Genomic DNA, 18,376 nt, shown 5'->3' on the forward strand with positions numbered 1-18,376 from the left:
TTCCAGTCTAAGAATATGGTATGCCTTTCATGATTTCCTTTAGTGTGTATATAGGTCTTTTGTATTCTTGGGTAAATTTATTCCTAAATGTCTGATTATTTTGGTTGCTATTGTAAATGGAATTTTTTTTCTTGATTTCCTCTTCAGATTGCTTATCACTAGTGTATAGAAACACTACTGATTTTTGGGTATTGATCTTGTACCATGCCACTTCGCTGTACTCATTCATTAGCTCTAGTGGCTTTGCTATAGATTTTTCAGGATTTTCAAAATATAGTATCATATCTGCAAATGGTGAGAGTTTTACTTCTTCCTTTTCAGTTTGGATGCCTTTTATTTCTTTTTCTTGTCTAATTGCTCTGGCTAGAATTTCCAGCACAATGCTGAATAACAATGCTGACAGTGAGCTTCCTTGTCTTGTTCCTGATCATAGAGGGAAAGCTTTCAGTCTTTCCCCATTAAGGATGATGTTAGCTGTGGCTTTTTCATATATACCCCATACCATGTTGAGGAAGTGCCCTTCTTTTCCTATTCTTTGAAGTGTTTTCATCAAGAAAGGAGGTTGAATTTTGTCAAATGCCTTTTCTGTGTCAATCATGATGATCATGTGATTTTTCCACTTGACTTATTCATATGGTGTGTTACCTTAATAAATTTTCTTCTGTTGAACCAGCTTGTTTACCCAGAAGAAAGCCCACTTGGTCATGGTGTATAATTCTTTCAATGCACTGCTGGATTTGATTTGCAAGTAATTTTTGAGGATTTTTGCACCTGTGTTCATTAAGGAGAATAGTCTATAATTTTCTTTTCTTGTAGTATCTTTGTCTGGTTTTGATATAGGGTGATACTGGCTTCATAGAATGAATTAGGTAGCTTTCCTTCCTCTTTAATTTTTTCGAAGCATTTGAACAGGATTGTTACTAATTCTTTCTTGTGTGTTTGTTAAAATTCACATGTGAAGCCATCTGGTCCTAGGCTTTTCTTTTATGGGAACTTCTTGATGACTGATTCAATCACTTTCCTTGTGATTGGTTTGTTGAGGTCGTTTATTTCTTCTCAAGTCAATGTAGGTTGTTCATGCCTTTCTAGGAAGTTGTCCATTTCATCTATGTATCTAGTTTATTAGCATATAGTTGCTCATAGTATCTTCTCATTATCCCCTTTATTTCTGCAGGCTCAGAGGTTATGTCTCCTCTTCAATTTCTGATTTTATTTATTTGCATCCTCTCTTTTTATGTCATTCTTGTTAAGGGTCCATTGATTTTATTGATTTTCTCAAAGAGCAAACTTCTGGTTTTGTTGATTTGTCTATTATTTTCATATTCTCAATTTCATTTATTTCTGCTCTGATCTTCATAATTTCTTTCCTTTTGTTTGCTTTGAGGTTAGTCTGCTGTTCTATCTCTAGTTCTTCCAAGTGAACAGATAATTCCTTGATTTTTGCTCCTTCTTCTTTTTTAATAAAGACATTTAAGACAATAAATTTCCCTCTAAACTGCCTTTGCAGCATCCCTTAAATTCTGATATGTTGCATTTTCGTTTGCTTTGACATGTTTACTGATTTATCTTGCAATTTGTTCCTTGACCCACTGGTTGTTTAAGAGTGTGTTGTTTAACTTCCACATATTTGTGAATTTTCTAGCCTTCTGCCTGTTATTAATTTCCAACTTCATTCCTTTGTGATCTGAGAAAGTGTTTTGCATAATTTCAATCTTTTGAAATTTATTGGGACTTGCTTTGTGATCCAGCATATAGTCTATCCTTGAAAATTATCCATGAACACTTGAGAAAAATGTGTATCCTGCTGTTGTGGGGTGTAACATTCTATAAATGTTTGTTAAGTCTAGTTCATGTATTGTATTATTCAAAATCTCTGTTTCCTTATTGATCCTCTGTCTAGATTTTTTTCCATTGATGAAAGCAAGGAATTGCAGTCTCCAACTATTATGGTAGAGGTGTCTACTTCTCTCTTCAGTGTTGTCAATATTTGTCACATGATATTGGAGCACTCTGACTTGGTGCATAAATATTTATGATTGTTATGCCTTCTTGTTGAATTGTTCCTTTTATTAGTACATAGTGTCCTTCTTTATCTCTTTTCATTATTGCACATTTGAGGACCAATTTTTGAGATATTAGCATAGTTACTCCTGCTCTTTTCTGGTTGTTGTTTGAATGACGTACTTTTTCCTAACCTTTCACTTTCACCTATTTGTTGTCCTTAGGTCTAAAGAGAGTCTCCTGTACACAGCACATATAAGGGTTCTGTTTTTTTAATCCATTCTGCCATTCCGTGTCTTTTGATTTGAGAGTTTAATCCATTAGCATTTAATGTTATTACTGTAAACCAGTACTTTCTTCTACCATTTTGTCGTTTGGATTTCGTATGTCATGTCTAATTTTTTTTCTCTTTTTATGTTTCTGATAGTCTTCATTTATATACTCTTCTCCAGGCCTCTCTCTCCTACCTTTTCTTATCTGCCTTAGTGCTCCTTTTAGTATTTCTCATAGAGCTGGTGCCTTAGTCAAAAATTCCCTTAGTGATTGTCTGAAAATATTTTAATCTCCCCCTCGTTTGACAGACAGTTTTGCTGGATATAGAATTCTTGGTTGGCAATTTTTCTCTTTCAGAATCTTATATATATATCATACTAGTGCCTTCTCATCTCAATGGTTTCTGATGAGAAATCCACACAGTCTTATCAAGCTCCCCTTGCATGTGATGGATTGTTTTTCTCTTGCTGTTTTCAAAATTCTCTCTTGGTCTTAACATTTGACAATCTGATTAGCAAGTGTGTTGGAGTATATCTATTAGGTTCTATTCTGTTTGGGGGTGTGCTGTACCTCTTGGATTTTTAATTTTATGTCTTTCATAAGATATGGGAAATTTTCAGTGATCATTTCTTCCATTAGTCTTTCTCTTTCTTTTCCCTTCTCTTCTCCTTCTGTGACAGCCACAACACATATATTCATGAACTTCATGTTGTCATTCAATTCCCTGAGACCCTGCACATATTTTTCCATTCTTTTCCTTCTATTTTCTTTTGCGTTTCAGATTTCAGATGTCCAGTCCTCTAGTTTACTAGTCCTTTCTCTGCCTCTTCAAATCTATTGCTGCAAGTTTCCATTGTGTTTTTTTTTAAATCTCTTCTATTGTGCCTTTCATTCCCATAAGTTCTGCAATTTGTTTTTTCAAACTTTTGAGTTCTTCTTTATGATCACCCAATGTCTCCTTTATATCCTCCCTCAACTGGTTGATTTGATTTTTTATGAGATTTTGCATGTTTGTTTGAAAATCCTGAATTAGTTGTTTCAACTCTTGTATCTCATTTGAAGTGTTTATTTTTCCTTTGGCTGGACTATACATTCAATTTTCTAGTATGACTCATTTTTTTTTGCTGACATCTAGGCATTTGATTTTCTTAATTAGTTTATTCTGTAGGTTGTTTTCATGCTTTTACCTAGGGTTTTCTTACTGGATGGCTTTGTTCTCTATCTGTTCTTTGACATTAGAATAAATTCAACTTATTCTAGACTAGCATAGGTTCTGTTTATAACTGATCAGAATTTTTCTTTCCTTGTTTTTCTGTTTCTTGCCCTGCCTATATGGAGCATTTTTTTTCAGAAGGGTCTCCTCAGACATTATAGACCCCAGTCATATTTTGTCAGACCAGACAGGTGTATGTCTCAGGAGGAGAGAGAATCCAGCATCAATTTTCCCTGAAGGTGAGACCTAGCAGGTTGTGAGACTTACCTATGAATTCTCTAGACTCTGGTTTTCCTATCCTGCCCAGTTTGTGGCACTTGTCTGCCCATGGCGTCCCACCAGCTTGAAATGTTGAGTTGTCTTTAATTTCAGCAGACTTTCCCTGCCAGGGGCTTGGTTGAGACAGAGGTGAGGCAGTAGATGGGCTTTGACTGTTTCCATTTTCCAGTCCCTGGGTCCTGAATTCCTTTAAGGAGGGATTCTACTTGAACTGGGCCCTGCCCTTGCTTTTCTTGGGGAAGATACACCCTTTAGGGAATTTATCCCTTTCACCTTACTAATTACTGTGTCTCTCAGGCACACTTTAGTTCCACCCTTGCCTGGGGCAGTGCTGGGGCCTGAGAGTGCTTCCAGTTCTATCTCATGAGCGGTTTAAGATGTAAAAAAAAAAAAAAAAAAGCAAAAAAGCCTTTTCAGGGCCATACTCCTGCTCCTCAGGTTGGTCAATCAAAAGCTTGAGTTGGTTCATGGCTCTGTGGATATCCAGTCTCTATGTGCCCCCCCTTTCCTTGGGGTTTAGCCCTTTTCCAGTATTTTGTGCTGTCAAACTCAAAAAGCCTTGTTTTTTTTTTTTTCATCAGCCCCACCCCTTCTCTGCTGGGGCAAAGATTCCTAGTTCCTTTAGTGCTTATTCCAGGTTCATCTGAGCTGGAAACAGGTTTTCAGTAGTTAGAATTTGTTAATTAATTCAACAATTGGAATTTGGTTAAGCTAAGCCCTTGCTACCAGTAAAGTCTGTTTCCTTTCCCTTCAGGGAACCAGCCAGCCATGCCTGTGGGAGAGGGGTGCCAGCCTCTGTGACGTGGTAGACTTACAGTTCTGCGTGGGGTCTCAGCCAGTCCACCTGTTCTAGACCGTGTACGCTGTGTGTCCGGTCACTGACATTCTCCGAGCAGTTGTTCTAGACCATTCCTAGTTATTTACTAGCTGCACTGGAGGATAAACTAAATTCCACACTTCACTGTGCTGCCATTTTTCCCCACTTCTGTCTCCAGTGATGTTATTAATCTAATTACATTTTGTCTCAGGGTCCTTATATAACCAACAATATATGTGTGCAAATTAGTTAGCTGATGCTCAGGATGTACCTGGTAAATCAGAACAAGACCCATCAAGCTGACTGCTCTAATCGCAAACCTTGCCTAGAAAATCTGAAAGAAAATGGTACCATATTAATATAAGTACATGCAGGGTGTAAAATAAAAAATCATAAATCACATCTATCTTTGGTTTGAACCAAGTATTGCAATACTAACTATTTGCTGAAACAGCCTTCAGCAAAATGAATACGTTTAGATCTTGATACCCATTAAAATAACAGAAATTGCATGAAGATAATTAAATATATGCAGAAACATCTAGGGAATCTCTTATATTTTATTTATTTATTCACTCTATTAATTCCTTTTTTAAGTTGAATTAAAAATATTTCACAAATCTCATTTAAAGAGGAAAAATTCTCAATCTGGAGGCAAGGGTTGGGGTGCCTTAAACATCATAGAGGGAAGTTGTAGGGTGATGAATTTGTCCTGGGAGGAGTTTCAAATTAATTTGTTTTTTCTTTTTAAACTTTCAGTGTTATTTTTCCTATGAGAAAATCCTTCAAAGTCAAAATAATAGTGTTTCAAAATAGTATGCAGCAGAGAGAATGTGCTAGTTCTAATCTTGGATTGAATTTTATCCTAGGGATTAAGACAAATCTGTAGTAAGGGGCTAATTCTGAAACATGGACAATATTGGAAGGCTGGGCTCCCTTTGTAAAGGAAGTCCATTTCTTAGTGTAAATTTCCTACCAAAGGACTTCTGAGGATTATTATAATCAAATTAATTTATAAACAAGAGCTGAGCATTATTTCCACATAGCAAAATAGCAACAGTTCATAAACTAGAGGCCGGAACATTTATTTGTCACACTTGTCTATCATCCTCAGTTTAAGAGAAACTGCCAGATTTGAGCTGAAAAATGCTCAGCTTTATAGCAGTGGTGTCCCTATTCGTCAGTTTTAATTGTTCAAGGTGAATATGTAGGATTACAACAGAGCCCTCTGGAAAGTATTTTCCACATCCACCTTTGACTCCCTCCCCAACAGGTCTATGACCTCAAGCATGCCTGCATAAGCTGTTGCAAAACTGCATTGACAGCACCTCTTTTTTCCAGAGAGAAAGCAAATGTAGCAAACAATCAGTGAATCTAGGTGAAGGACCTAGGGGTATTCATTGAACTATTCCTGGAACTTCTCTGTAGGTCTGGGACTTTTGAAAATTAAAGCTGAGGGAGAGGTGAATATAATTCAGTAAAAAAATAAAACAAGTGAAGGATTTATTACCTACATCATCTTGGTTGGGAGAAGGAGAAAAAGTATATAGGAGTCGATATTGGTGTCAGTTCAGATTATTATCATAAATTATTGCTCCCCCATTCAAACCACATAGGAAATAATAGATTTGAAAAAATAGAGCATAATGCTGTGTTTCTGATTGATATCTTCCATACATAAAGAATGATTACTAATTTATACAAAAGTTCATTATGTTATATAGAAAATTTGGGGAGAAGGGCATGAATAGCCAATTGACGAAAGATAGTCAAATGATCATTAGACATTCTTAATCTTTTGCTTGGACTAGTAATTGAGATATAAAATTAAAGTAATTGTCAATATTATAATATGCATTGTTAGTAAAGGAGAAGAAATAAAATTTTTCATATAATTCTGTGCGTCAGAGGTAAATCGATGCAATCTTTTATAGGGTTATTTGACAATATGGCATAAGAAAAAACTTTAGAACACCAAAAAATGTATAGTTCTTCCAGAAATTATGCTTCTAGGAATTTATCCTAGCAACCAATAATGATGTATATGCAAAAATGTTTATGCGGAAGGATGTCAATGTCAGTGTTATTTTTACTAGGAAAAGGTTGGAAAAATCTAAATGTCAAATGACAGAGACATGCGTAAATTAGAGTACACTGATATGATAGAATATTCATATGACCATTAAAAAGCATATTATGTAAAATAATATCACAGAGTATTACATACTATGGAAAAAAAAATTCATGGTACAAAGGTGGAAAATGCAGGTATTTTGTAAGGTATTACGTAAGGATGGCAAGGTGAATAGAAACCTAGATATTAACTATTTCCCTGCTGGTGCTGAAAACATAGGTGTTTCCACTCTCTTCTGTATTTCCCAAAATGTCTACAAAGAATATGTACTCCTCATATTGCTCAAAGCAACATCTCATATTGCTACAATGAATGGAAATTATTCCCTTTGCTGTGTTAATCAATAAGCATGTACCAGCACAGTGAGATTTGGTACAGAATTGAGCAACAGTGAAAGTTCAAGCAGGGAGCATTAAATCCCATGCAACAGTGAGGGAGGGAGGATGGAACTCAAAAACCAGACTTTCAGCCTTATATACAAATGATAGGCAACATCTTTAATTTTTCTGTACATCAAAAAAATTAAGGATCACCTGAAAGTAAGAAGCTCCATAGTAGAAATCGCAGTTTTAGCTTTTGGAGAGCATGCTGTTAAAGCCACGACCAGTTCTAAACAGACAGCGCTCACCTCTGAAGTTCACTTGCTCAAAATATTGTCTTTTGGCCAACTTTTGTGTAAAAAATGTGCTGGATAAAGGAAGTGTCTGGTAAATGCAAATGTATCCTATATAAGTAATTTCAAAATCCAGCCATCGAATGGACACTTTTGGGAACACACATTTTGAAACAGAGATTCTTAGGCTCAACCCATGCAGAGTTTCTGATATAGTAAACCTGGGCCAGGACCAGGACATTTGTATTTTTAAAGAACTCTGTAGGTGGTTCTGAAGGTTGGCATACGTGGTATTTGGTATTGAATTGTGAAACCAAATGCTTGCTGAGCTGGTGATGTGTTATAACTATTTTTGCCCCATGAGGGAAAATCTGTTTTCAGCTTAAAAAGATTACAGCACAGTTATGTTGGTTAGTTATTTCCCTTGGTTCTTAAATGCAGAAAAACTGGGAGTTTATGTCCCAAGTGCACATATCGTTTGTAGTTTTGTTGCATATATTTAATTTTCAGTTAATTTGTATAATAAAATATATGATAGCTCTCACTTCATAGTATGGGATTAATAACTTTCAATTAATCTTTCTATTATCTTCATAAAGTCATGAGTTAAATAATCTTTTTAGATCTAAGGGCATATGCTGTAACTAGGGAAAATTACCTTATTATTTTCCAAATTGTGATTCCTAAATGGCAAAATCACATAATGACACCTTAAAAAGATTTACTCTTCTAGATAAACACGTAACGTATTACCTAAGAGTGGTCTGTGTGTGTCTACCGTTTGCACATTAACTAAGAATTGACCATCACATTTTCTAGTTTAGTGGCTTTTAATCTGTGGCTTTACTTCAAGCTCCAGGGATATATTAGATCCTCTGTGTATATGTATGTGTGTGTAGGAGGATTGAGGGAAGATCTGAAGATATGGCCCATGGATTGGGCTCCTGCCATCTTTCCCCATTCCTACTTCAACAAGTTTTTGTTATTCTAGCCTTGCCTCAAATGCTCTACTTTCAGGTACTGTGTACTATGAGCGTCTACATATATCTTTACTGGAAATGGGATATATATATAACATATTCAAGATTTTGATAACCATTGATTTAATCATTCAACATTTATTGACAATTGGTCTTTCTGACCGGCTGAGTTTTCAATCAAAGATGAATAAAATACAGCTTTCCCTAGAACTCACCACCAATTAATGAGAGAGAAATGGGTGGAAAGCATGTGGATTGCAAACCAGAATTGTTGAAAGGAAAATAACATTGCCTGAGGGGCTCGGAAAGGCTCACCTGGGTGTTGACGGTTAATGTGAAGCTTGAAAACAAATGACAACGTTGGGGGAAGGCCCTGTTGGCAATGGGGGCACCATGTGCCAAGGCAGAGTCACAAAAGGGTCTATCTGGCCTGTAATGGTGAAAAATTCACTGTGACAAGAATGTAGGCATATAAAGTAGAGGGCAAGAGATGCCTCTGGGGCCAAGTAATGAACCATTTGCATGCTCAACTAAGAAATATGGATTTTGACATATAGACAAGGAGTAGCAAACATTAAGTAAGAAAGTAACTTGGTTGGAGTTTTCTATTTTTAGAAACATACATATGATGACAGAGGGACCCACAGCTAGGGTTGGGGTGAGAGTGAGACAGAACTCAGGGCCAGGAAACCAGGTAAAATTTGAAGTTGGATCTGATGAGTTAAGAGAGTGGCGGCAATTCCAAGATAGAAAGTAAAAGAATTAGGAACCAGTTAAATGCAAAGGGTGAGAGGATATGCTTTAGGACAAAAAGTTTCCCTGAAAATCAGTGGCATTGATGAACCCTGTATGCTACTTTAGGGAAGGAGAACCTGGGGGGTCATAGGATTTCCCAGGGCAGGTGGAGTGAAATGGTGGGAGAATAGAAGGTAAAAGGGAGACTTAGAAGTGGTATACCTATTTCATGGGAAGAACAGAAAATTCACTTCTATTTCAGTTCTGATATGACTAGGAAGAAAACATAAGCCTAGTTGAGGCCAATAGGACTCATTTCTGGGGGTTGCTTCCTGCTTCACTATTTCCTTCAAAAACCAAATGGTAAAGACTTGATTCTGATTGTGTTCTTGGACTCTCTGACCCTGATGTCTAGTTAAGTGACAGAGCAGTGGCTTTTCCATGATGCAGGGTACAATGTGCAGTTTTCTTCACGTTTAACCCGTTTATTAGATACCTGAGGTTGTGAATGTGTACTGTTCCTTGCAAACTCAAAGCTTAACTCATGGGCTATATGGATTACAAAATAAGAAAACATTAATTTACTCCAACTGGTTTAATTAACACATCTTTTTAAAAGTTTTTTGTGACAGATCTTACCTAAATAAATAGAGTTTTAAAAGTGGGTCTTTAAAAATAAGTTTTTAGTTTCCTTCATAGTTGTTCTACTATAAGAACAGGAAAGTTCCTCTCCCTAATTTGAAACTTTTCACAATCACCTGGGATTGAAATCATGAACACTGACTCTGTCCATGATTATTCTTTCAGTTACTTCTTGGTGAGCCATATAAATGAAGAACACAAAAGAAAACTGTGTGCTCTGTTTAATATCATTTATCCGAATATCTTTTCCAAAAACACACTCACAACGTTTTGATAGATTTGGTGGGATATAATGTATGAAAGAAAATTCCAAAAACACAACGTACAAAAAATGTTGTCACATGTTGAATAAAAATCAATGTTTTGGAGACTATTGCTGTGGGAAGAAGGGTCTGATCTTCAAGGACATCTTCTTCATTGAGTACCATGATCCCTTCCAGTTCATCCATACGATCCCATCATCTGTGCCATGTTTTGCCATGTTCCAGCTGTAATGTCCACCCCAATAGTATCTGCCATTTGGATTTGCTGCGTGGCATCTGTTATACCACCACCCACCACCGTCTTCCTTGGAACACTGTTTTCTTGGATCTGAAGTTTGCCTGAAAGAAAATGTGTTTGGGGTTAATGGAAACAGAACTACAGAGTTGTCACATTGACTCTTTGCAAAGCATTTACAGAAGTATCTTCATTTAGTCCTGTGTGCAGTACTCTTTCCTTATGCTTCTAATACCCCAAGGTCTTTTCTGACCTAGACCAAAGATAGGAGGGAATGGGTCTATGTGGCAAACTCATCTATGATGACATTTGTTACTTTGCACCGCAGTGATAGCTTTCAGATACCTTAGTATTAGAGAATCCTGGAAACCACAGTGAAGGTTTTAATATCCATATTATCATATACATATTTTTTTTCTAAAGGTGACTCAGAAAGTTAACTGTGCTTTAATTCCAGTTCTGTCTCTTAGTTGCGGTGCGACTTTGGGTAAATTACTCTTAAGCCTATTGGAAAAATGAGAATAATAATGCCGACCTTATAGTCGAAATGCTTAAGAGAGATAAAGAGCTTGCTACAATGGCTGACCCACAGTAAGTGCCCAAGCAATGGTAATAATGAGTGCCGTTCACTATTATAAATGATTCTGAGAACCACTATTCTTAGAAGCTTTTAAAGCTGGAGTGAAGAAGGCAAACACATACCAGCCGTCATTGTCCCTGTCGTAGGTGCTGAAGTACATGCCGTTGTGAATAGTCATGGTTCTGTTCTCTCCCAGCAGCTGGGAAGCTCCTTCCATGAGGGCGTTGCCAGCTGTTCCTTTATATTTGTTCACTGATATCTGGTATTTGCCAGCCTCGTTCTGCACAGCGAACCCTCCATAGCGAGCCTTCACCTTGTCACCTTTCCAGTCCTCCATTTCAATCAAAAGTTCCGTGGGCCCCATCCTGGTAAGCTGGCTAATTTTATCATTTCCAAGCCAATACTCACCTAAAGTAAAAATAAGACAAAACCTCACCCAAAGTATTGGAAACAAATAACTCACTCTCTTCCCTTATTAAACTTCTCTTAACCTCTTAAAATTCATAAAAACTGATTCCCAACAGTGTATGTATTTTTTTTCATGGAATGGATTTATTTCCTATTCCCAATTTTACCTGGTATGCCGCAGTATTTTTTCCCATCGGCATTGGTTGCAATATTTCCAAATCCTTGTTTATATGGGTCCCATTTCCTGCCAAAGTCAACGCTGCCATCTTGTCGGTTCTGGATTACTGTCCATCCTTTGTTTGATGTAAACAAAAACAGCACATATTAACCAATAACAAGTAATATCACTTTGGGGAAAAGTCCAAATCCCTTCTCCTTTTACTTTATCTTAGGCCCATACATATTTGGTACTCTAAAATAGATACAAGAAAGAAAGAAATAGAAGGGAAAAACTCTTAAAAGCTTTGGAAACTGCAAGTGCTATATCTACCGCCCCTCCCCAAATTGTGAATTGTAGATACTTTACAATTTTTTAAATATCAGATTGTGTTCCAAAACAAATATCTCATTGTTAGGTATGTCACCACTAGGAATTACATGTAATTCCTAGTGGTGACATAATAAAGGATAGTAGATCAATAACTATAAAAAAAAACTCACCTCCATTTTCTGTGGTCATATCACAGAATACTCTATATGGGTTGACAGAACTGTCGGTCTGAATGAGATACATTTCAGATGTTTCACCTCCATTCCTGAGAATTTCCTCACATTCTGCAACCATAAAATAATATATTATATACAGGATCCTACAAATAATGACACCAATTTTACAATAAGCTAACTGACTATCTGTTATCAAGGAATGTTTTATTTTACACAGTAGAAAATAATATTATACAAATTGGATCTTCCCTTTACTGAAAATCAAACTTGTTTTGAAGCATTCTTTCTGCCAAGGGGATGAAAAAAAGCCCTCCTTTTTTTTAAGGCCTGGGATATCCATAAACTGCCAGAATACATGGGATGGAAAAACATTTCTTCCCATGACCCAGCTATCTGTCCAAGCAAGAAAAGCCACCCTTGGAGCTACCACCAGCATTTTACTTTATCCTGCTCATCAAAATATGTCAGATGGATTGAGTGAAGTCAATCCAAGGATATCTTCATGATACCATATGTGCTATAATTTCATTATGATCTGTTGGGGGAAGCCACTGGATTTTTTCGGTTCTCTTACTTTTAAAGAGTGGAAGTTCTTCTGGAAACCCTACAGGAATATGTTCATTAATATCAATTAATTACCTCTACCAGATACCACAGGAATATTGCAACTGACAGTGCATGGCGTGCGGCAATATTCCATCTGAGCTGAGACATCAGATTCTAGTTTTTGTATTTTGCTTCTCAGGTTTTCCAGGATTGAACGAAGTATGCGGAGGTTAGTTGGGACATTGCTATTCACAGTCTCATCTATATACAATTGATAATTTTCCAGTCGTGAGGAGTACTCATTTATTACATTTTCATTATCTGTAAAAATGAAATTATAAAGGAATGGTCAGCATTTTTTGATTAATAAAAACTAAACTGGTTGACTAACTACACACTTGTGATTTTGATTATCTTCAAATAAACTACTAGGCATTGAGAGACCATCAGCCTGTCATGATATGCAGTTGTACTTAGGAGAAATTATTTGGCCCATTGCATATAAAATCACCCTATAGCCTAGGTGTTATACCAGTAATTTACTTAAGTTTGAGCCAAAATTTGTGCCCAATAATAAATACAATAAGTTGTTTATTTCTTTGAAGAGAAAAAGAGGAGAAAGCAGTATTTAGGCCTTCTATCTCAGAAGCTCAATATTTTATGGAATAAGATACACTTGATTTGCTTACTCATTCCCACATAAGTACAATAGAGCCTTATAGTTACATGAGAGATGTCACAATTTCTTTAAAAAATCTCCAAATCTGGGTATACTACTAACTGAATTGCCTTTACCAGGCTCCCCTGGTTGGCTGATTTCTAACCAACAAGCCAACCACACTCAGAATTCAAACCTTGAGATTCAAAAGTTTAGGTATCATCAACCTCAATACAACTGAATATATCATAGATGACTCCCTCGTATTCAAAACTTTGAATGTAAAATCTATAAATGCTTAAGTTTTACTCTATGACCAGTATCTTCTGAGTCAGAAGACAAGTTGGTTGGAGATTAAAAATAAAGAAGAAATCACAATGAATATTTTTATAGAAAGTCGTCCTTGCTGATATACCAAACCAGGCATGGGAGTTGAACCCTGCATGGGTAGCAAGTGGAGATGCCTTACTGAGGACCTTGGGGAAATCAGGCTTATTTTGAAAATGGCATGGCTGCTGGCTGTTGGGACTACCTAGAAATGAGACTCTCACAATCATGCATTCCCATGGTAGAGTAACAGGTTCAATTTTACAACTGAGAATCAAATGGAAAAACACAAGGCTATCTACCTCTTACTTGCTTCTCTCTCTTTTTCCACATGTCTTTTAGCAGATTCATGTACTGAAAGGTAGAAGAAGAGGTCTGGGAAACAGACTCCACATTCTTATTTAGCTCCTTAACACTGTCTCTGATTGGTCTTTCTTGCTTTACCAAAGTATCTTGCAACTGACATCCCGTAGGACACAGCACTCCCTATGAACAAAGAAAATACCAGGCATTAGATGAAGAGTTGGGGTTATCAATATTTGCAAAAAATAGCACATAGTGAAAATTCAATGATAGCATTAGTCAATACAAAGCCTTGTCTTCTGGTTTTCTTTATATAAAACCAGAAATAGGAAAGTCATCATAACGCTCTCATGAAGATGAAAAATAATCCTTACTACAGAAGAAATGTTATTAGACCGCACAAATTTCAATAGCTGAACAAAGTGGGCGAAATACAAACAAAAAGACCAGACTCACAGGTCCTAATTTGCAATCTTAGACCCAGATCAAAAAACAGAACCAAAAACGAAACAGAGAAGGAAGCCCAAATCAAAGGCCCAATAAGTTTATGGTGTGCCACGTATTTCCAAAAGAAAATTACAATGACAGTCAGGGGGGCCAACGTAGCATTAGGAAACCATGCCTCTAGGCAGCACCCCCCGGCCACGAGCAGCCTCAGTGCACCCACCAGATCCGGGTCGGCATGAAGGCAGCCCCCGGAATCAGGGGCTTTTCTTTCCACCTTCTTTTGGCCCGCGACTGCTTTGGCTGGTCGAGCCCGATAGCCGCCGCCGCTGGGGGGTGGTGGGACAGGCCGCAGGCTGGGAGCCGCTTCCCGCTTCTTGTCAAGGGGTCGGTGACCACGGGCATCCAGTGTCTTCTTAACAGACAGAAATAAAAAGCAGAGTGATATAGAACATTTGAGGTGGAACGATTCCGATACCCCTCCACCCCCCATTTTATAAATGAAGAAGGACATCACCAGCCTGGTGACTTTCAAACCAGTAGATTGTTTGGCTCTCTTCATAAGAAGCCCTAAAACAACTACATTGGAAGACTGTGAACTTAGAGATTTCCCATAACTGAAATCCATAAGCAGAAATACAAAATCGTAGGGAATCTCTACTATCGGGATTAATGGATATTCTCAAGCCACTTTGGATGACTGAACTCCTGTTAAGTTTTGTTAAGTTACTGTTATGTTCCCACTTCCAGTTTTAATTTTTGTGACTTGATGATTAGGCAAATTCGTATATAATGATATTTAAAAGCCAATAGAGATTTATTAAAGTAAAATTCATTTAGAATGTATTTGTAATAAGATGATCTTTGACACTAACAAGTTTGAAGAGTGATAAGGAACTCGAGAGTTAGATTGCTTTTGGGTTCCAATCTTGATCCCCCCCCCAGTTAACAGCTAAAAGGCCCTGTACAAGTTACTTTATCTGTACCTCACTTTTCTCATCTGTAAAATAGGGATAAAAATAGTATCTACTGTATAAGCATTCTCCCTTAGACAGTACCTGGAACATAGCAAGTACTCATTGTTATTATCACTGTAATCACATATAAACTTTAGTTTACATGGCTTCCTCACTGCTAATTTCAATTTTGTTTTTATCTTCTCTTGATGAATTTGTTATACCATTCACATAAAAAAAAGCACCATGATTTTCTCGTTTAAAAAAATAATTATTGAGGTATGTGCATTGCGATTTAAAATCGTTTGCTAGCTTTAAACATATTATATTAAAAGCTAATGAGGTGGATTCCTGGTGCCTGCCCATGCTAAAAAAAAAAAAAAAGATAATGAAGTGGAAAAAATGCAACACAATGTAAAAGTTTGGGCTTCGATTAATCATATTACCATATGTACTTTTGCAGTAATTATACTCTCTGGGGTTTAATTATAATTTAACAAATAACTAGATTTGAAGAGCAGCAACTGAGCTCTCTTGCCTTATAATGATATTTTATGACTCTAGAAGTCATGACTGATTCTCTTTGAAATTTTATTGTCATTCACTCATTAAGTTATTATAGTATTGACATTTAGTGGGGGTGAGAGTATTTAAATCCAGGCAGGTTGGTTCCAGATTCCCTAGTTTAACAACTGAATATACATCCTTAATGTGTAAAAGATCTGGGGAGAATATACATACGCCTAAGACATGGTCTCAGGCAGAGTTCATCCATTCTAACAGGAAATATAGATTCTTATTTAGCTCATTTATTTGTTATAAATAATTTTATAATAAATTTATTTTCCTGTTTATTATATATCACACCTGTTTATGATATACCACCTGTTTATTATATGTCACGTTATAATCAAAGCATAATATTTTCTTTTTGTTTCTGATTACTAGAGAGGTGACTCTGATGGTATGACTTTATTAGAGAAAAGGATATAAAGATTTTGAAAGGAAATAATGTGAGCAGCTAGGTCTGTGAAGAACACATATTGAAATATCTAAAACCAGATCATCCATTTTGTAGCATTAACTATTAAACTGTCTCTGTGAAGATTAACTGATGAGCAGGAATGTGTAAGTAATAAAAAAGCACTTTATGAGAACTTACCTCATATATTCTTTTCACATTTTTCTTAACTAATGCAATTAATCAGATAATTATGTTTTAATATTCTTATTTCTATTGTGTGGATATATGTTATATATAAGAAATTTGATCATAATCCATTTGCTAAAATTTAACTTCCATAAATACTCATTTTCATAAATGTATTTCTGTATTTTTATAATTTCAAACTGGTAGCAATAAGTCAGCAATGATAGTACTGGGAGAAACATTACTTTATGAATGATTAAATTAGACTGAATTATGTGCTTTGAAACCATTTAGAGTAACAATTAAACACTATCTCTGATTTAAATTTTCTCATCATAGAAAAGCAATGTTTCATCTTCTCTCATTCCATTTGTCTACTCTTATTTTAGACTTTGGTCATAATTCTCTTACGGAAATAGCCAGTAATTTCTCCTTCAACAAAGAGAAACCTATCTTCTATAGTTCTTTTCTCTTAAAATACTGCTTCTTTATTAATTCATGGACAGTAAAATTTTCCAATTTTATCCTCATGACTATAACAATTGAATTGCTAGAACTAAATGGAAACCATAATATTCAGGCTAACAAGTGAGAAAAACATTTCTTACCTTAGGTACGCCACTTTCCTCCTGAGAAATGAAGACGATAAAACAGAAAACAAGAAATTATCATTTTGGTTTTAAATAAGAAATACTATGAAACATTGTTTACCTAAAATTGACACTGAGATTAACAATTCAATTTCATGAGTAAAATCAAGGCTATTTGCATTAAAATAAACATTCACAGTATTGTGATTCTATTGTTACACTTTATATTGATATTACTAGTGACAATATAACAATATTTTAAAATAATCACCTCATCATCGTAGTCTGTGGGCGCTTGGGATTTAACTATACAAGCACACAACAGTAGCAGCAAGAGATGTTTCATGGTTTTAAATTTTTGGAAGTTCCAAGAAACCATCCTTTGAGAGCAGTCTTAATTGAGAGATCTCCAATCCTATATATATATACCTGGATTCTTTGCTAGGTCTGACTTAAGAAATGGTTACCTTCCCCTAGTTAATATTTAATCTTTTGGTTCATCTGTTGGCTAAACCATTTTATCACTTAAGCAACATCTTCCCAGCAAGACTTATTTACTTGTCGTACGACTATCCTTCTCTGTTGGCCGAATTTTTGCAACACCAAAGTTCTTTGAGTCACTTAATTGGACAAAATGATGGGAAATTAAGATATTCCTTAAAGAGATGTGCATGATATTTCTTGTAAATTAATGTTGACATGGCACAGACTCACAAAGAATGTCGGAGAAACAATTTTTTGTTGTTTAGAGCAAAAGCAAATGTTGTACCTACTCACAAGGTATCCATTAAAATTGTGAACTCAGTAAAGATACCCCTTAAACGCTTATGTTTTGGGTGCTGCCATGTAATTCAGTTTGAAAAAAAGGCCATTAAAATAAAGAATAATGTTATATCACCATGTGTTTGTTCTATCTTTTAGAAATTAATCCAAAGAGAAGAAACCATAATGCTATTTTTAGCATTAGTATCTTACGTTATGATAGGGTAGCTATCATATTGAACTATACTATGATAGACAAATACTAGAAAAAAGATGTCCAGACTTCTATTTTGCTGTAACAAAGAGCAGTTTCCTCAGATTGAGGAAACTTTCATATTTTGCCCTTTATTTACAGAAGTTAAAATGTTCCACAAATTCTAAACGTTATTAAAGTAATTAGTATATTGCATATTGTTCCTAAATCAAAATTATTGCTATGGTGATTGGACACATAAAGTTGGACATGGGTCTCCATATGAGTGTCTTTTGTTAACTTGATTTTTTTTACCTTTTTATTTTCAAGCAATTTCAAACTTACAACAGTTGCAAAAAATAATACAAATTGCATACAGGGTGCTCCAACATATGCCCGCCCCCAGATGCACAGATACACCAATTTTAACATTTTGCCATATTTGCTGTATCAATCTATTTATCCATCTACCACTCACTCAATCTATTTATCTTCTGAACCCTTGAGAGTAGCTGGCATACATCAGGCTTCTTAAACACACATCCACGTACATTTCCTATTAACAGAGACATTTGCTTACGTAACCACCTTAAGTACATTTACCAAGT

At 35.9% G+C, this 18,376-nt stretch overlaps 1 protein-coding gene across 2 annotated transcripts; it reads right to left on the reverse strand.

Annotated features, from left to right (window-relative positions):
• Positions 1-9,892: 9,892 nt before the first annotated feature.
• FGB (fibrinogen beta chain) lies at positions 9,893-17,223 on the reverse strand. 2 transcript variants are annotated; one of them, XM_077139741.1, is made up of 9 exons: positions 17,085-17,223; positions 16,832-16,852; positions 14,341-14,529; positions 13,673-13,856; positions 12,479-12,706; positions 11,834-11,947; positions 11,341-11,466; positions 10,888-11,173; positions 9,893-10,289 (listed from the first exon to the last, which is right to left on the reverse strand). In XM_077139741.1, the coding sequence occupies exons 1-9, from the start codon at positions 17,190-17,192 to the stop codon at positions 10,058-10,060; spliced, it is 1,488 nt and encodes a 495-aa protein (XP_076995856.1). In that variant the 5' UTR covers positions 17,193-17,223; the 3' UTR covers positions 9,893-10,057. The 2 variants fall into 2 exon arrangements, with proteins under 2 accessions (XP_076995856.1, XP_076995855.1); XM_077139740.1 differs by having other exon boundaries at positions 14,341-14,532; positions 17,085-17,222.
• Between the last annotated feature and the right edge of the window lie 1,153 nt (positions 17,224-18,376).

Source organism: Tamandua tetradactyla, chromosome 22, assembly GCF_023851605.1.
Source record: "Tamandua tetradactyla isolate mTamTet1 chromosome 22, mTamTet1.pri, whole genome shotgun sequence".
Lineage (NCBI taxonomy): Eukaryota > Metazoa > Chordata > Mammalia > Pilosa > Myrmecophagidae > Tamandua > Tamandua tetradactyla.